At 39.8% G+C, this 20,431-nt stretch overlaps 1 protein-coding gene across 5 annotated transcripts in view; it reads right to left on the reverse strand.

Annotated features, from left to right (window-relative positions):
* The window catches only part of lrba (LPS-responsive vesicle trafficking, beach and anchor containing), a 240,332-nt gene that overhangs the window by 207,899 nt on the left and 12,002 nt on the right, over window positions 1-20,431 (reverse strand). For all 5 annotated transcript variants that reach the window (XM_032563843.1, XM_032563844.1, XM_032563842.1 and 2 more), the window contains exons 2-12: window positions 11,462-11,693; window positions 9,382-9,482; window positions 8,519-8,614; window positions 6,886-7,007; window positions 5,593-5,719; window positions 4,472-4,591; window positions 3,274-3,420; window positions 2,925-3,122; window positions 2,045-2,178; window positions 900-1,008; window positions 630-782 (exon numbers count right to left, since the gene is read on the reverse strand). In XM_032563843.1, the coding sequence (XP_032419734.1) occupies window positions 630-782; window positions 900-1,008; window positions 2,045-2,178; window positions 2,925-3,122; window positions 3,274-3,420; window positions 4,472-4,591; window positions 5,593-5,719; window positions 6,886-7,007; window positions 8,519-8,614; window positions 9,382-9,482; window positions 11,462-11,693 (1,539 nt within the window). The remainder of the gene's footprint in view (window positions 1-629; window positions 783-899; window positions 1,009-2,044; window positions 2,179-2,924; window positions 3,123-3,273; window positions 3,421-4,471; window positions 4,592-5,592; window positions 5,720-6,885; window positions 7,008-8,518; window positions 8,615-9,381; window positions 9,483-11,461; window positions 11,694-20,431) is intronic.

A 20,431-nucleotide genomic window follows, 5' to 3' on the forward strand; every position in this document is an offset into this window, starting at 1 on the left:
ACAGTGGTTCAGCACACAGGCAGGGCTGATCTGTGAGGCGGACGCTCGAAAACTGCAGCTCAGAGGAGGAGCTGCGTCTTTGAAGGCGGGGCTAGGCCCACCTAAGCCTTTGAACAGCTGAATGGTTGCCAGGGGAGATTAAAGAATTTCTCAAACATGCATGAAGGAATCAAAGTAACACTCCATGTATGTTTGTAATGAGAGAATAAATTATAACACAATGTAAAGCTCAAAAAAGTTTTACATAATAAGACATCTTTAAATAAATGATAATAAATAAAGCATAGCTTCTACTTTATGGTGGTCCAATAAATCAAAGTCTGTTTGTGAATACAATGTGACAAAATGCAAAAAGATTTAAGGGGTATGAAAAGTTTTTCAGGTCAGTCTACATTTTCTAATTTCTCAATAATCCTTCTCTCAGGATCTTCTGCATGTTTCCTCAAAAATGTTTTGGCCTTATACTAAAAAAAATATAAAAGCTATAAAAGAAGCCATGGAAATAAAAAAGAAAATCTTTGAGCTCAACGTTCATCAGCTTGGTGTACTTCAGAGACTAGTCCATCTCCAGAGTTGATTCAGCTCTGTAAAAGCAGGAGCTGTGGAGTTTATGGGTGTGGTTGTGTTACCTTGGCAGGGGCGTGGATCCAGATGGCTGGGTTGAACAGAATGTGATCACACAGCTGCTTGAGTAAGTAGATGCCATTCTGCAGGTTGCTGAGGTATCTGGAGAAGGCCAGGACAATGTCCAGGACGGGCCGCGTTACATGCACCTTGGAGGACTGCAGCACAGAGATGGAGGAAAACATGGCAACTGGGCTTCAACTGGATCTTCTTACAAAGGTAAGGCTAAACGGGAAAACATCATACGGACGGGGCCGGACGTTTAGAGAGGTCACCTTCTCCAGCGTGTAGCCGATGACGAGGAAGCCCTTGCAGGCCAGAACCTGCTCCTGCATGGACACGGAGTTCTTCAAGAGCTCCATCATGAAGGATAGCAGCGTGCAGCTACTCGCCAACACACACAGAGAGACAGGACAGCAGAGAGACAGACAGCAGCTTAGATAGAGACAATAATCTGTGAGCTTTCCCACAAATCTTATGGGACATGAAGGCAGGCTGGACTGGAGTGTTGTGAAGACAGATCTTAGACCAACATTGACCAACATATTTGATGTGTATTGGTAACTCTGGTGATGGCATTCATCAAAATATAAAGTTTGTTACCGGTTTTTTTTTCTTTCCAATTGTTGACTGTATGGTGTTTTTTATGACTTTGCATTTTGTGTTTTTATAATGTAAAGCATTTTTGAACAGCCTGGTTGCTAAAATGTGCTACACAAATAAACTTGATTGACTGACAGACTAGAGATGCACAGATCAGACATAAATATCTGAATCGTGAAAAAAATTCTAGTTCGGATATCGGTGCCCAATCCATAATTCTATACTTTGTGCTCTTAGTAACGTCATTCTTTATTATTGTATTTGACATCATATCTAGAATTCCTAGTTGCCTTTTCTGAACCATTTGAAAGAGGGGTTGTTACTGTTTATTGTTTACACATCTCACCAAGGTCATCAACCTTTTGTTTTTGTCACTTTCACTTTCAGATTTTTTATCATTTATTTCACATTGGCTGTTCCACTCCTAAATTCACTGACTGAACAAATTAAAGTTGTGTTGTTTTCACATGTTTGATCAGGCTTATGAAGCTGCACTGGTGCAGAGGTAGCAAATAAATTTGTAATTCAGTTAATTCAGCGCTGTTTTTCTGCATTGTGTCAGCCAATAAACCGCAGATATCGGTATCGGAAGTGAAAAAAGTGGATTGGTGCATCCCTACTCTAGATCAAACTATAAAAACTGCTAGAAAGATGAATTTCTCAGTCATAAGGTTGTAGTAAAACCAGTTCTTTCTCTGAAGAGAGAATTTAATGACATGCAAAACTGAAGCAAACTACTAATACTCAACTCTCAACCTGCTCATAAAGCTGTTTAGCTGAGCAAACTGAGAGGAGAAGCAGGTTGTGAGATCTTTACCAGACAGATGTGTCGGGCTCCTGACTGCAAGGCTGCCAATAATCCAGCTGTGCAAACAGAGGGAAGAGGACCTGGATGCCACCGATGGAGTGGATGCCACTCTGCACCGAGTGAGTTACCACAGCCTTCACGTCCTACAACACACACACACATCATAGCATTACAAGAAATATTTTTGCATTCATGTGAAAGCCATAAGTTTCAATGCTGACAGCAGTAGGGTTGAGGTTGGAGTTGCCACATTGCGCTTCATTTCTCTAAAAAAAAAAAAGTCAAAACAATAAATTTTGATCAACAATAATCCAGTTTCACCTTGATCAGTTCCCACCAAAATATGAATTTTTCTCCAATATAACAAGCGCCATAAAACTGAAGACCCGGTGCATAATATTTTCCTTTTAGGGTCAACGTTTGGTACGTTTAACTGGACTAAACAAAAGAACTTTGAAATCAGACATCAAAGTAAACTGGAAATCGCAAGTGGCTGTTAAAACCTTGATCTGTGCATATCCACTTTTAATTTTATTATTTAACAATTTTATTATGAAGTATCACTACTGTTGAGTAACATTTCTGGTTATTCTACCCACCGTGAGTATTTAAATATTTAAACACATTTGTTATTGGCTAAAAATGAATTGTTGTCATTATGGTTGTCTATCCTGACAGAACTTGTGCTGAAAAACTTTCCCATTTCCACAAAACCGAATAAATGGGTCACAGAGTCATTCATATTTTATTCAGAGTGTGTGTGTGTATGCATAAACTGGGTGTGTGTGTGTGTTGAATGAAACCAGATGAACAGGTTCTAACAGCTTCAATCCCAACAATGGGCCTTCTTGTGATTCCAACCCCTGCTGAACGGGGAGTGTCTGGTTACCTGCAGCATGAGAGCGTGTGGAGAGTGGACAAAGATGGAGGCGTTGTCCTTCGGGGAGGACTCCAGGCAGAGCTGGGCGTCTGTGGCGCAGGGGTTGTAGGTGAAGGCGATGCCGGAGGCCAGCTTGCCGTCGTACAGCAGCGTCTTATGATGCTCCTCAAAGAGAAGGTCGCTCTCCGCCCTGTGCTTGAACGTTCCCTACGTGACAGCAAAAAATAAAATAAGGGAAATAAGTCAGATGAGAGGAGATTCGATTCCAACGGGTCTTTTCCACAAGTCTCTTTCATCTCCCCAAATTCAGTCATATTCTGCAGTTATCAGTGCCCGGGATTTGGGTGCGAGCGTGAACCTGGTAGCCAGGGCCCAGCTGATAGATGGCCAGGATCTGAGCGGCGCTGAGAGCTTCTGCAAACAGGTAAACGGCGCCCATCTGTCCACAGAAGACACGGTTCACGTCGGCCGTCTCAGACGATCCGAGGAAGCACTTGTCGAACGTCTGCGGGGGGGAAACAAGTAGAGGGGCGGGGGTAGAAGGTAAAGGGTTAAAACAAGCAAATCCCTGCTGGCTGATCTGCCTCTGACCATCAATGAACCAAACGCAGGAGGGCTGAGAATAATCAGGCCTGACTCAACATGGAGCCTAAAGTCCAAACACAGTTTTGCGGTTTTTCATTATAGTTTAGTTTAATTTCGTTGTGACTTCTTGTTTGTGTAGTTCAGTTAGTTTTATTGGTTACACTTCATTTGAAGGGATGTGCACAAGACTGACATAATACAGTCATAAACATGACATGACACCTGTTATGAACATGAAGGAGTCTTTATGAATGTTTATGTTGTCATGAAGTGTCATTCCGTAAATAACGGCCAATGCAAATTGGCATTAAAATTGCACTGAAAGTGAATTAAAAAGTGTCAACTTAGCATTATTTGGTAAATAATGACTTTTTTTTGCAAAGTTGCATTAAAACTAAAAGTCAACTTTGCATTCAAAGTGTCGTCATTTGCTGAACGACGCTTCATGACAACAGTCGTAAACATTCATGAAGTTTTATGTCCTTGAAACTTGATGAACATAAAAGTTTCATGTTCATGACGTGTGTTATGTCATGTTTATGACAGTATTATGTCAGTTTTTTGCAGACTAGTGTAAGAGCTGCCAGAAGGAGAATGGAGTGATGTACTTTGCTGACATAAACTGCTAGTGTGGGGGAAAAATTACCATTTTGAAAGGCTGATAAATAGACTCAAACACAATATGGAAGGATGTTATATTTATAATTTCAGTATGTTTAAGTTTTATAAACACATGACATAGTTCAAGTTAGTTATAGTTTTCCGCCATTAATTAAAGTTATTTATTTCAATTAACAAAAATGTTTTCTCAATTTCAGTTTTCACTATTTCGTTACTTTTATTTCACTATAATCAGTGAAACATGATTATAGTGAAACTGCTTGATTGCTTGGACATGTTGCTGTTCTTCTAACTCTAGTAGCGTCAATATTATCATTATTGTCGTGGTTAATGCTATTAGAGCCACTTACGTCGCTGGTGTTGACGAACCAGGCGATGTCTCCGTAGGAGGCCAGCTCTCCGTTCACAAAGCAGCTGATTTCACTGTTCTTCCACCGATTGTAGACGTGAACCAGAGTCACCATGTACCACTGCAACAACGACAACACGTCACACCTCAGCACACGTCAGCCGCTCCGTCCCGACATATTCTGACCACAGCGGACGAGCAGACAGTTCTAGTTCATTAACCCATTTCCATCAGAACTCGTTCCCCTCAAGGTATCGCCTCACCTACTTATTTCTCATCTTCTTGGAGTTGTTCAACCACTGAGGTAATGCCATGGACACTTTAGAACTATAGTCTGAATCAACTAAAGTTAGCTTTGTGGATTATCCTTATTTCTGCTTTTCCTCACACACATTCTGCTCTACAGACGTCTGTGCAGGAGGGAGCAGCATTCATTCAAATAATCCTACATCAGTTCTTCTGTTTCTTTTTGTGTCTCTACTGGAGGTTTCTTCCTGTCAAAGTGGAGTTTTTCCTCCCCACTGTTGCTTCGTCTATGCTTGGTATGAGGGATTGCTGTGAAGTCAACAACAAGGCAAGCTATTGTCGCCCCCTGCTGGTCCAGGAGGAGTGAGTGCTGCAAGTCAATGGCTCAATGCTCTGCTGGTTTTCCTAAGACAGAAACTTCATAAACTACTTTCAATAATTAATTGAGCTCAATGCAATGTTTGATAACTAGGATCGATTAGAATGTATGCGATATTGAATTGAAATGACTTTTTTTGTAAAGTGGATCAGGACAATATATTGTGAATGGGCGATACAGAAAGAAAATGAATTGAAGTGCAGTTTTCGTGCAATGTGGAAGCAGTCTGGTAATTCCATTCATTTCAGCTGGATGATCTGGCAGGAAGTGAAGTCATGAAGTTCAAGAGGATTTGTCAAAACAACTGTGGATTACAGATGGGCCTTTGATTTGTTTTTTGTTTTACTTTTTCAATTCTTATTTCCAATTATCTCAATTGTCAGTTTTATTAAATATGAACAATCTTTCAGTTCAGCTCCATAATTGTCCAGAATGTCTCAAAGTGGTGCACCGTTGTTATGCAGATGACAGACTGATCAGTGGGATTCCTTCCATACCTTCTGTGGTTTGAAGTCGTACTTCACGCAGTGCTGGAAGCCTTTGCCCTTTGACTTCAATGAGGTCACTATCAAACAGCCGCCCACAAAGTGTGCAGAGTAGCCCATGCCTTTGTTGGTGCGGAAGCTGCAACGAGATGAACGGAAAACACACCTAATGTTAGGCGGGGCGCTCAGGCACACCTGAGCAATAATCCTGCCCTCTAATCAGCACCTTGATGTGGCTCATCTGTAAAGTGAGCCACATCAACTCCTCACTATAATGAGTGAAGAGTTTCACTCATTATAGAAATAAGGAGAAGGAGAAGAGTTTCTCCTTATTTCACTATAAGGAGAAATGCTCATTCACATTAGCTGTGTTTCCATTGCGCAAATTGAAAGCACGGAAATAGATTTGTTTAACGGAAACATGCCAATTTTAAAAAAAACTCACGTTTTTTGATAAAAGGTTCTTGGCACTAGGTTGAGGTAGTTTTTCAGTCGTATCAAAATATATGGATTTCACAAAACTGCAATGTAAACAACTCTTTTGCATCACACAACTCACATTATCAACAACCTGATGTTACTACTGGCGAAAACATCAAAGAAGATGGCAGGAAGTAGAAGGAGGATGATGGTTTGTTTTGGGGGGGGGGGGTGTTTTCAGACAATATGCAGCTGGCTCCACCAGAGCTTTCTCAGCTTCACACAATTCATAAAAAGTTGTTTCACTACATTGTGTTAAAACCACAGCTCTTCTGTAAAATGGCCGACCATAACTACTCCAAAACACCGCAGCGCTCCCAAGTAAAAGGGACTTGTCGCTCCAATGCCTGAATCAGACATCCACATCTCCTCTGATTGGGTAAATTATCAATGTATTTCATGTAACTGTTTATATACATTGCTGCCATAATTTTTTAATAAATGATCACATGAAATAGCTTATTCACATGTTATTTTAATTTCATTTCTTATTTAATGGAAACACCACAACTGTGAAACTGTATTTTTTTTTCATATTGACAAAGATTTGCGCACATCTGTAATGGAAACATAGCTAGATGGATGAGAAATCTTTGGGAGAAATATATATCTATTGTGTGTAAAAAAAAAGCTGTGGATGTTTCAGGTCAGCTCATGACAAAATGGGATCAAAAACAAAAAAACTAAAGTGTTTATATTTTAGTTCAGTGTGTGTGATAGTTGAGGCTGTAAACTGGCATCATGGTTTCCACTAAGGTCATAATGATGATAATGAGGTTTTACTAAGCCCAGCAGCTGTAGGAGAGGAGAGTCACCATTCCCTACCAGTATAGATAAGGCTTGTCTTTATCCACGTTGATGTTGTTTAGAGGATCCATTCGGATCCACGTGTGGAAGGTAAATCCATTCTGGTACGGCCATCTTGCAATGGGGGGTAGAGCTATAGCCTGGTGGAGTCAAAAGATCAATATATGTAAACAGCAGGAGACAAAGAAAAAGCAATAAATTGGGTCAACATGATGGAATCCCTCTAGTTATTATAGTCCAAGTATGGCCGCCACATCTACCTCACACCAAGATCCAGATGCTTAAAGCTGCAGTATGTAAGTTTATAAAAAAAATATTTTTTTACACGTTTGTTGAAACCGTCACCATGTTGTGACAGTATGTATCAGTCAGATGATCTGTAGGGAAAAAAATAAACAAACAGTCTCTCTGCCTTCTCCCAGTGCTAACTAGAAACAACCAATCAGAGCCAGGAGGCGTGTCTTAGACTTGTCAATCATTCCCTCTGTGCTATAGCTTCTCCCTGGTAGCAGAACCTGTCATCTATGCTAAGGCTAGTTGGCATGGCCACCAATAATGGTGGATAAGCGATTTATTTTTAACAGTAAGTCGTTTCTCTGCCACACACTTAGCAGCCAGTACATTATTGCCTTTGACAAACAGCACTAAGACCCTCCTCCTGACTCTGATTGGCTGTTTTGGTAGGGAGCGGTGAATTTTTTCAGATGGCAATAGCAGCACATAGAGGGTGTGGCACAAGTGGATATTTTCACAGATTGTTTCACATTATGCTGTCACCTGGTGACGGTTTTAACAAATATCTAAAAATATATTTTACATATAAGTTACATACTGCAGCTTTAAAGGACCGGCACAGGGAGTCCTCATGGCTAACTGCTGACCAAACTAACCAGAACCCACAACACAAGTCGGCATTCTCCACTCAGAAACCAATGAGCAATGACCACAGAACCAAACGCTTTAAAGACCAAACTAGATGGAGAATTGAGAAAATGGTTTCTACTTCCTTCCTGGTGCAATAGTTTTATTCATTTTGAACTGTTACACACAGATAAAACCTCATTTGTGATAAACTTGAGCTCTGTAAAAACATCTAAAACAGTGTTTCAGCCATTAAAAGTCTAAAGAAGGTCAGATAAACACATCGAGTTAGATGACAGGTTTCAGAGCCTGAAAGATACGTTTTTAAACTCTTCCACCTGGGAGCAGTTTTCATAATTAAGCTCTGGAAAAGAACAAGGCAGGAACCAACTCCAAGAGAGCAAAGCCCTACACTAATGGCAAAAATGTTTAGGCAAAAAACATTCAGAGCTGTCCAAACTTCACAGACGATCAGAGATGAGATGTAACTCATGCAGCCATAGTCAAACACACTGTTTAGTAACCAACACAGCTACCTTCAGAAAACCAGGCTTTCAGAGCCACATTTTCAACAAGCTTCACAACATTTCATGTAGATCAAAGCTTCGTAAGGCTCTCTGTGGTAATGCATCAATTAGAGAAGAATTGAAATTAATCGAAGAATTGAAATGAAACAGATTCAGAGAGGTTTTAGATGGTGACAGAGAAGAACCTCAAGTCCAACAACAAATAAAAACGTTAAATTCCTGCCATGGACGCTTTTCATCATCTGTGTGTGGAGCGTACTCACAGCTGCATTCTTCCCAGGGAAGCTGAAGAAGGAGTCTGGACCGTTCCTGTGAGCCATGTACTTCAGCACCGACAGAAGCTTCACGGCGTGACGCGGCTGAGGACAGAAACCGGCCTGCGAGTTACCATCACTCTGTCAAGGCGTTAAACTAAGAAGTCAAATTTCTTTTAAGTCACATTTGATACAACATTTTTATAACACTTGAAGCTAACATAGTTACTTGATTGTGGTACAAAATGTGTCAAGAAATTACATAATACTGCCATAATTTGCCAGAACACCTAATATTCAACAATCTGCTTTAAAACTTTAGTACTCATCTCAAAGAAAATACCACATTAGTTATTATGCATTTCTAATTAGCTCCACAGTTTATTCTGATTAAAATAATATTAAAAAGAAGCTCCCAATTTGTTTTTTCTAAGCTAAATTATTTCCATAAAAAGTAAATAGTGTAGCATATTAACTTGGCCACAAGAACATAGAAGATAACTCCACAACTTTTGCATTTTAGCATAAATGTCCCTCTCAATAAGGCCCAAACATTCAATGCAGACACTCATGCATTGCTGTCGTTAAAAAGTGGCGTTGAACCTGCTGAAGATTAGAATTGATCCAATCAATCATCTGAACTCAGACTGAGTTTCTTTAAGATCCTGTAATTTAGACAGGAAAAGACTTTGCCTAAAAACATCCAGTCATGTTAAAGCTACTGTACCTGCTCTGGTTTCCCAACATAATTACAACAAAAGGGCTTGTGTGGAAGCTAATGGGCAATCTAACATAAATAAGGTGGTAGATTTTATAGAACATAATTTAAACGTTTCGAGTACATCAATCACCACATTAGGACTCTGACTCACCCACTGGCCCTGCTCCCCTTGCAGCTTGCTGAAAAAAAGCTTGAGCTCCTTTACTGTGATGCTGTAGCTGGCGAGCACACCCAACATGTCCACCAGCAGGTCTGCAATACACACAGACAGACACAAGGCAGAGGATGGGGTTTACAGCTGGAAATGAACAAGGATTAGACCTGGCCCTATGAAAACACAGTGAGGCTTCATAGTCACAGTAATAACAGATCTATAGAATATACAGCTGCAAAGTGTTACCATATGTAAATATGAATGAATGTAGTCTGTAGTGAGAGAAACGTGAGTGGTTGATTGTTAGCGATGCTTTAAGGAAACTTCATTTCTCATCAGCCTTGCTTGATGTGACTAAACTACAGAGCTGCTCACGCTGGACAGAGGTCACTGAGCACAAAATGGACTCCCTCTGGATCTGCAGATGTGCAAAATGCTGCTCTGACACTTGAGACCGAGACTGTACACTGTAACACTGCACCATCAATCAATACATGCAGCACTGGAGGGTGAGGTCATGAGGTCACAAACTGGGGGGTGGAGGGGAAATCATAAAGTTTGTTAGAGAATTCCACAAGTCTTACTCCGCTGACTCCTCGGTGGGAGGTTGTGTCTTTAGCTGCTTCAGGTGAAATATGCATCTCAGCTGCAGCACACTTCTAGCAGAGGAGCTGGGGAATTATTGACTCGATAAACACAATCCTGCAGCACTATTCGGACAGGGAAGTGCTTCCCTGGCCACAAATGAGCTGCCTTTAGAGTGGTGGACTTTAAACTCCAACCAGTCGGTCCGGCGCTGAATTTTATTGAGCCAGCATTCTCATCTGGGTCACTGGTCTGCCTCCGCAGAGGTTCAGCTCAAAACTTTTACTGACACTGTATTAAACTAATTCACCCTACATCTAAAAACACGGACACCTCCCAAGGCAACACTCTTTGTGACAGGAGCATCACTAAGGTGCAGCAACACAAGCTGCTAAGCAAATCTCTAACAGCTGTGTGTGGGTCGCAGTGCAGCCTAATGTGAAACCAAAACCTGTGAGCAGTCTTCACACAGAATGTCAATGATCAATGATCCTCTATGGAGGCCTCAGAGCTGTTTAGAGAACATTGATGTACAAACAACATCATGAAGTCGAAGGCTGGAATGATTAATCGATTATTGAAATAGTCTTCAACTAATTTTGGAACCGATTAATTGTTGACCGGAGTATAGACATGCCTAAAGTTATTGTTTACATCTGGAAATTTAGCGCATGTGCACAATCCTGGAGGGCAAAAAGACGATTCTTTGACTCGTCATTCATAACCGCAATGCCAGTAGAACAATTCTGTTAACAAAATGAAACCTGGAGATGGAGGTATTACTAATTTAGTGCAGTGTGCCACAGCAAAGAGAAAAATAATGCTGAAAAACCTTTGAAGAACGATTCAAAACCACTCACTTTTTTCTAGCTGTCAGCTGTGCCGCACAGACTCATTGCCATAGCAACTGACTGGCAGCAACAGTAATCTATCAGGTTTTAACACCAAAAAACTCACAAACATTTTCCGCACAAATAACAGAACATTCAGACTGTTTACCGTTTTATGTTTTGAAGTTTATTTTGGGATTATTAATAAGTGACTGAACAGAGTGGATGTTAATTAGCTAGTTTAAACACCTGCTCTAGTGATGATCCATCAGATAGTTGGTGTGTGTGTGTAGGTCGCCTCATTTATTTTTTATTTTTTTAATTGAACAGAAACACACCAAATTCTACAGCACATCTACATGTTCAAGTTGTCATAGTCAAGCTAGCATAACTGACCTACTTTCCCCCTCGCTATTTTTTTTTAAATTAAAACTTTTCCTGACTATCTAGTTGACATAGTGTTGATAATCAGTAGCAAAACAACCGGTCTCGTGTTCTTTTAAATATCACCCATACATTTAAGATTTAGCGTGTTATGCTGACAACCTGACAGCTAGAACCAATGGAAGTCATCGTCCGCTAAGTCATCAGCGAGATGGAGGGTGGGATCTTGCGCGTGACATCACACTGCAAAGTGTTTATACAGACATTTTCCCCAATACCTGCAATCATGCTGTCAGTGGTGGAGATCCTGTGCAGCACCTGCTGGATGAGCTCCACCTCAGTGCACACCTGCAGGTTCCGCACGCTTTTCTTGAGGATGGCGGTGAAGATGCTCCAGATCTCGGCCTGACACGTGGGCTCACACTTGTCCAGCAGCTCCACCATGCACACAATGCTCTCTGGCTCCTGGATGATGAAGTTCATTTCGAGGTCAAACTGACCGCCGACCAGCTGGAGACGGAAACACATACACAGAAGAAAATACATAAACACCCATTTGCTTGACAGTCACTGGTCTGCTGATAAAACTGCTGATCCAACAGCTATGAGAGAGACAGAAGAGGAAAATTTACTCTTACAATTATTATTTGTAAAAATAGAGTGTACTCCAAAGCAGTGCTTAGATGGTTGTGCATTAAGGTCAGAAAGCCCATCTTTATTTGTACCTTGCAGCAAACTACAATTAATAGCTGTGTTTCCGTTAGCCACTAAATAGCGTAAATTGAAATTACGAAAATAAAGTCATGTAATGAAACATTCTGAAAAAGAAACGTTTTTTGATCAAGAGGTTTTGCGCTACAATGAGAGTTCTTAAGTCATATCAAAACACTTCAAATCACACGAGTCACATGATCAACATAAGGATGTTACAAATAGGGATGGGTGATGTGGACTTAGAACTTTATTGTAATATATACAGTACAGACCAAAAGTTTGGACACACCTTCTCATTGAATTCAATGAGAAAGTGTGTCCAAACTTTTGGTCTGTACTGTATATAAGAAAAAGATATTACTTTTTCCAGGTACTAAATAGTTTTGTTAGACGTGCCCCTAGTTATTACTGGCAAAAAAAAACCCCACAAAGAAGACAGAAAGTAGTAGGAGGAGGATGATGGTTTGTTTTTTTTGTTTGTTTGTTTTTTCAGACAATATTCAGCTGGCGCCACCAGATCTCCCACAGCATCACACAGTTCATAAAAAGTTCTCAATCCAACGTATTGAATACATAGCTCCTCTAGCCGACTGCAGGTTCCCCAAAATGCCACATACGTAGCCGCTCCCAAGTAGGCGGGGCTTGTTGCTCCAATGAATAAGATGCTGACGTCTCCCCTGATTGGTTGATAGATAATGAGAGTTAGCACCACGGCTAAGTTATGAATACATCTCATGCAACAGTTTGTATCAGTCACTGTTATAATTTTTGACTTATCACGTGAACAAGCTTATTCATATGTGATTTTAATTTTATTTCTTATTTCGTAGAAACACCGCAGCACCGCAGTTGTATGTTTTCCGATCCTTTGTCTATATTATCGGAATATAGACAAATACTTGCACACATTTGTAATGGAAACGCAGCTACTGAGACACGGGGTCAACAAGAAGCATCAAATGCAGCCGTCAAGCCAAACGACAACAATCAGTGTGAGCAAAACTCGGCCCTCTGTTGTTCCTGCAGGATGAGCTGGGACGCCAACAGCGGCTCACGCAGCCTGTCAGACAGCGCTCAGGGCTGCAGCGGCGTGGACTCAGGTTATTCAAGAGGAAGCACGCAACTGCAGCAGAGATGTTAACCTCCCACTCATATCACGCATTGTTTTCCATATCATGTTTTTTAATAATGTGACATCAGAATAAAAGAGGAACACGTTTCATTTTCCAGATCAGCTGTTATCTTCCAGTTAACCCCGGAGCCCCCAGCTACGACACATGAACTATACAGTTAGCTGTATCAGGGCAGAGGGCCACAGTGATTTACTTATTACAAAGAACTGGTGTTCTTTAGTGTCTGGAATGAAATGGATGAGCTATAAATGTCATCATCTGTCACGGCTTAACAGCCGCGGCGGCGTTTTTATTATCTGCCCCTGCTAATAGAAAACGAAAAGGGAAATAACAACGCTGGTGTCAAATTAATACGGTTAGAATGTGTTCAGAATCCACCCATGTGACAACAGGAAGGTTTCATTTAATGGAGCAAACAGGATGACAGAGGAAGCTGCTTCTGTTGCTGCAATTGGAGATCTGGAAAGACAATCAGTTTATCTCTAGACAAAAAAAACATCTTAATTTATTGGTTTTACTGATAAATATTCAACTACAAGGAAATCCTTTCTGCGTATTGAATCCATTCCTGAACAACCGCAGCACTCCTGTCACACAGTTATCTAAAACCTAACCACATCATCTCAAAATATGAACACATTTCAAAAGATAAGGGAAATTAGAGTTTCTGCTCCCTAAACTTGTTCAGCGTCTCTCTAATTTTGTGTGTATGTTTTCATTTTAGTCATGGCGGTCACAAATCATCCCCCAGCCGTTCTGAAGGGTCAGCGGTGATGCTAAGGTGGAGCAACACCTTAACAGTCCAACACACTGAAGTGACATGGACTGGAAACATGAAACTAAATTCATTTACAATAATGATATGTGCTAGCACAGAAACTGTGGCTTAGTGATATGGTTTAAAAAAAAAATCTATGTTTTTTAGATCAGGTCTGATTTTTAAAAAATGTATTGATTTCTTTTCTAAAAAAGAGAAATTACAAATGACAGAAAATATTTTCAAGAAGTAACTTTTATGTCAGTCATTCCAAACTTTTATTAATTGATAAAATAGATTTAGCACCCAGCCCTACCAGAAACCATTCACTAATTTCAGTTTTCATCTGTTGAACCAGGGGCCTGAGTCCTGCAGCTATTGAGCCATAATTGCTCTATGGCTCACTTTGTGTTAAACGATGAAATATTTTTATTTTGTTTCATACTTTTGTTGAAGAGACTAACCACCTCCTGGTAAAGTTTGGTCTAGAACTGCCAATGTCTGTCAGCTCCTATTCAGGCTAATTGAAAACTGCAAAATGAAAAACTGACATGTTTTTATGTTTTTTTTAATACATATATTAATACGTTTATCTGACCGAACCTCCACTCAATCATAAATGAAAAGATGCAAGTTTGGCTGTAAAGAAGGCTCTCTATGTCAACTATAAATGAAAACTATTCCTTTCCTTGAAATATATATACAGTATATATATATATATATTTTTTTTTACAAAAATCAGAAGTAGTAAGTACTTTAAAAAGCAAATTATATTCACCAGGGGTCACTGATTGATGCGTTGAAAATGTTGTTGGTTTCCAGAACCCATCCACTCTTAATGAAAAGTTGTTTGATAGACGTCTCTGCATCTTGTTGGTTTCCTGGGACAACTTTCTAACTAATTAGCACTTTATGAATGGAGCTGCTTTAAACACTGTTGTAATTAGAATCAGTCTGACAGTACAAGAGGGAGATGTAGGCGGGCTGCATCAAGTCTCACTTCTTCAAAATATCCGATCGTCCAATCCAATAAACATCACTACATATGTTTCAATAGCAAAACAAGATGGCATTGGATCTGTCTAGTTCTTCAAAGGTGCAAACTCACACACTCAAATCTGTTGCTTAACATTAAAAAACTCGATTTAGGCCATTACTGTCTGCTAAAATTGATCATAAATTGATCTGCACTGTCTATACCAGTTTTCTTATGACGATTCTGTGTCCAACTCTTTGTGGCTCATCCAGAAAGGGAAAACACTTGTTTTAGTAACTCGGTGGTGGACAGCCCCGGGTGCCATGCCCAGCCTCTGGGTGCCGTTTTACCACAGCAGGCGATGTATGAGCCTGAAGCGGCGCCCGAGTCGTTCATCCATCACGGTGGGCTGACTGAAGGGCAACACACGGGGGGCTAACGCTGGAGTCTCACTGCAGTGGCAACCAGAGGAAGGGAAGCTGGGATGATTGGGATCATTTCAGACACATTCTGTCACTGCCTGAGAACAGGAAGGAGTTCTGAGCTGAGGATGAACAGCTCCATGACCTTGGGACACTTTCTCATGGTGTGAGGGAGTGTGTGCAGAAACCTGACCCTCCTGCTTCTAGAGTTCCACCGACTTTGATATCTGTAATGGTCCTCATAATGAAAAAAATTCCAGATTGGGTATCAGTAACAATTTGCCCCATCCACACTGAGTAAGTCACATCTATACCGTGTAATTCTATGCTTTGTGCTCTGAGCTACATTTGATTTATTATGTATTTTACATTATTGTCAGAATTCCTTACTTCATTTTCTGAGCCATTTGAAAAGAAAGTTTGTTGCAGTTTATTTTTACATGTTTGACCAAGGTGGTCCACCTATTTTTGTCAGTTTATTATTTATTTAACATTCGCTGTTCTACTCCTAATTGCACTACCTGAACAAATTAAAGTTGATTTTACATGTTTGACCAAGCTTGCGAAGCTACTGGTCTATTTAAGTGTGCTGTACTGGTGCAGAGTTATCAAATAAATTTGTAATTCATTACATTTATGTTTTTTTTTAAAAAGAAACATTGAAAGTCAATTCAGCTCCGTTTTCTGTAACGAATCGTATCAGCTGATACTAAAAATCAGATATCGGTATCGGTAGTGAAAAATGTGGATCGGTGTACCCCTATTCACCACTGACACAAATATATCTGTCTCATTAATCTCACTTGTTTTGTATAGGCTTGTCACCCACATTTGAATTCATTAAATGAAGCTGAAAAACAACAAATGGTCAAGGTGAAAACAAAAGTTAAAAATTTGCAAGAAAAAAAACTCCCATTGAGATTAATCCCAGAAATTTTCAAGAAAAAAACACTCCTGGGTTTGAAAAGTCAAACTTTTTTATAGCAAATTTTCAACTTTCAGAAATTTCCAAGTCTTTCTAAATATATATTTCTTTTTTTTCCCTGGCAGAAATATACTCTTATTTTTATATCTACATTGGCCCTGTTATGCCATCGTAGCAACCTAAAAGATTCCTGTTTTGGTACATTTTGTAAATATGGCTAATAATGTTAGAAAAACCATTTTTATTTATTCAGTGAGGATGTAATACAACTGACAATATTTTTTTAATATAATGTTCTTTTTAAAATAAAATAATAATAATAATAATAATAACAATAATATGCATATTATGAAAAATTTGCCCTACATGTTATGGAAAGACGACGCTAAGCTCAATCAACTTTACATTAATTCATCAATTGATAAAACAGAATATTACAGTTCCACACAGCCTGAAATGAAAAAGCTCCAAGAAACTAACAGAGTAAAAACTTTAGCAATTTAAAAATATTAATCCAGTCATGTCGATCTAATGACATTAACAATTGCGGCCGTTTCAGTATTAGGTCGTCCTGTGCTTGTTTGCCGTTCTCCAGGTGCTGCAGCCTGGTGTCCTTCATAGACGGCGGTGTGATCCTGGCAGGAAGACACCAGATCTCCGGGTAACCCTGCCTGGCGCTCCTCTCCAGAGGTCTGCCTGAATTAATCATGGCTGAGCGGCTCAGCAGCCACTGGGCTGAAACACGCGGCACAACAAGCTTCTCTCGTCTCCATGGACAACAACAAAGGCTGCTGATAGGCCGAATGAATCACACATGAACTGTGAGTTTACTTTATCTGAGAGATAAAATAGTCAAACTGCGTTAACTAGTTGCTGCACACTTATGATGTCTCCTTAGACACATGAAACCAGAACAGATATTCAGCCTTCAGAAATGGGATATTATAAATAAACAAGAAGCAGATGCTAAACTAGCCCACCTGCAACTAATTAATACATGAGGTATAACACAATTACATTAATGAATATTTTGCCCATTTACACAAATATGCTGAATTTTTTTAAAAATCTTTTCATCTTTGATGAAAATTAAAGCGTTTTAAGGTGAAATGAGAAATAACCGCAGAATAATAAGCAGAGTCATTTCTAATCATTTTAAATTTAAATGCACAGCCTGACTGAGACCATGACAATGCAACAGGACTTGAATGTGACTCTGTGTTGAAAATGGCTGGAATTCCTAGGAAGGCTCTGAATTCCTCCGGACCAGCCGTCTGCAGCCTCTACAGACCAGAGAGTCATTCTTCCCTTCAGTCCAGCTAAACAGATCCAGCTAAGGAGCAGCTAATGTTAAACCTTAAAAAAACCAAAGTAAGAAAAAGACTACTAAAAATACTTTTCCCATGGAAGATTGAAATTTAAAAAAAAAATAAAAAATCCAAACTCATAAGAATTGGATCTAAATATAGATTGCTCCTATCGTTAGTCATTCTGTAGTGGAAATTCAATGCAATTATTAAAAAGAAGAAAAAGGAACTTAAGATCTGCTACATTCTGCATGTGTTGCATCTAGATTTAAATACATTGGTTGTTTCTTAAAGGGGATCTATTATGCATCTTTTCAACAGGTTAGGGTTGGGTCTATGGCACCAGTGCCATAGACCTCAAGTCGATCCTCAAGGGCCGGCATCCTGCATGTTTTAGTTCTCTCCCTGGTGGTAGTAACTTCCTCAGCATGTCAATGTTCTTCTTAGGCCATCTAATGAGCCATCATTGGATCCAGGTGCATTAAGCCAGGGAGAGAACTAAAACATACTAAAACTGGTCTATGTCATAGGGAAAACATATTTATTAAATTTTTGCACAAAGTTATTCTCTGATAAGGAGACTTCACCTGGTCACTGCTGCCTATTTTGAGCTCCTTTCAGAATTAACTGTTTTAGGCCTCTGTCCCTTTTATGCAAATAAGCTGCTGCTGACCACGCCCCTTTTCCTCCCCCCCAATTCAATGTTCGCACTCGCAAAATGGCTGTAAACAGACGCACAAAGGTGAATGTTTGACTGAGTCAGACCCAGAAGCAGAGGTGGAGCATTCTGAACAAGCATGAAGGATTCAGCAGCAGTGACTTAAAAATCAGGAGGTTTTTAAAATGGCTCGTTCTCCAGACACCAACAAACATGAACTTGTTTCCAGAAAAAGGATGGATGGTTCTTTTTAGCGCTTGGACTGATTTTAGAAGCAGTAGAGACTCGGATGGAAGAACAAAAACATCCAAAGCGAATTTTGTGTAAGTCCCCTTTAATTATTTGTAATATAAAGAGCCACTGTGGAAGGTTTGACGAGATATTGTAGTTTTCAGTTTAGTACAAAGATATTAAAATCTAATTCTGCATGAAAGAAACAAGCAATTCAGTAGATTAGGACTAAAGACATGAGGACTTTAAATGGCAGCTTATGTAACAAGCCAGAATGACCGCATTCATGTTAATGTGAATTAAAGGAAGAAACCTCTCATGGTGGCAGAGTGGCTGTGCTGCTCACCGCTGGCCTACATTTTCAACAGCGCTCTTAAGTGGAATTATTTTAACAAGCCATCCTGTCAAACTTAACATAGTTTAGTTTATTCATCCACAAGAGACTGTGCTCTGCATCAGCAGAGACTCTCCACATGAGTCGTGATATGACAATATCCAAATATCAATCTCACTAATAGACACTCATGGTTTGGGGAGAAACAGCTCCAGCAGACAGGAAGCTCAGCATATGATGGAAGGCACGCTTTAATTTAGCTCCAATATGATAGAAATACAACACCAGTGCAATTATCGCATCCTTCAAACTGAAGGTGACCATTTTTAATGACGTCACGGATTGCACAACTATTAATTCATCTACATTTTAGAATAAACAATTTCTCCAGAATTGCAAATCAAAACCAAATGAATTTGAATTTAGAAGAGTAGTTGTGCAACCGTCGCTGTGCTTCCTTCAATCATACAATTGTGCTAAATGGAATTACGAAAATAAATTTGCTTACTGGAAACACAGCAACTTTGAAAAAACTCATTCGATAATTTTATTTTTTTTTGCTAACATGAGGTGGATTTTCAGCTGTATCCAAATCTGTGTATTTTACAAAATTGATATAGTAACATCTTTTTCACATCACACAAACAACCGGATGTCACTACTGGCAGAAACGTCGAAGAAGACGACGGGAAGTAGTTGGAGGATGATAGCGCGGCATGACTTTGGTGACTTATTGCATGAACAAAAATATTATGTGTGATTTTAATTGCGTTTCTTATTTAATGGAAACACTGCAACTGCAAGATTGTGTTTTTGTCTACATTAGCGGAATATCAACAAAGTTTTGCACATATTTGAAATGGAAATGCAGCTGGTGGGTGCCATTTTCCACCTCTTATTAATCATCAGATTTTTCTCTTCTTCCATTTTGACTATCCAGCAAAGGAAGATTCAAAGCTTCTGACATGAAAGCTTCCTTGGCTGTAGCCAAAACTTTATTATGCTCTATAGATCTGACAGACAATAACCTGCAGTATAAGCATATGCTCAATTGTATTAAAACGTCTAGCAACACCTGTAAACCAAAATCAATAACATGAAGACTAAACAGTGGCAAAAACAAACCATAAACTGTGATTGTTTGTATTTAGAGAACCAAATGTTAGCGCAGACGTACACTGACTGCTACATCAGGGGAACCAACAGAGGATCCGATCACGTTAATACACACACACTATCACCCCATCTAGTTTAAACTGAAGGCTGGCTGCCATTGTCAACAAAAGGAAAAGGCCTCTGCGGAAACGGCCCTCATTAGACCGAGTCTCAGCCCAGAGGCAGTCACTTAGCTCCAGCAAGTTTAACTCATTTTAATCCTCAATATGTAGAGGATTAAAAATACTGACTCAAGATACCGAAAATGGCCGTCCTCTGATAAAAGACGGCTTTGGCATTGAGGGAAATCAGTACAGCTTTGATTAATGCATAGAGCAGGAAGTGGAAGAGTTGGTTTTTCTTGAGATGTGGACCAGAGCAAAGATCATGTCTTTTTTTTGTTTGCTTACTAGTGCCTGAACATGTGATCAGAGCATTTGGACCAGGGAGGTGAAAAGGGGAAGAGATAAGGATTAGTCATTAGTGAGGAATTTCAGCCTGACCTGGTCCATGGAGGACTGCAATAAGACTTCAGATATGAAGACCCTCCCTGCCAGCCAGGGGGAATAGCTGCATGTGAAAGGATCCATGTAAAAGATTTAGCTATGTTCATATAACAGTGAGTGAAAATGTACA

This window comes from Xiphophorus hellerii, chromosome 5 (assembly GCF_003331165.1).
Source record: "Xiphophorus hellerii strain 12219 chromosome 5, Xiphophorus_hellerii-4.1, whole genome shotgun sequence".
Lineage (NCBI taxonomy): Eukaryota > Metazoa > Chordata > Actinopteri > Cyprinodontiformes > Poeciliidae > Xiphophorus > Xiphophorus hellerii.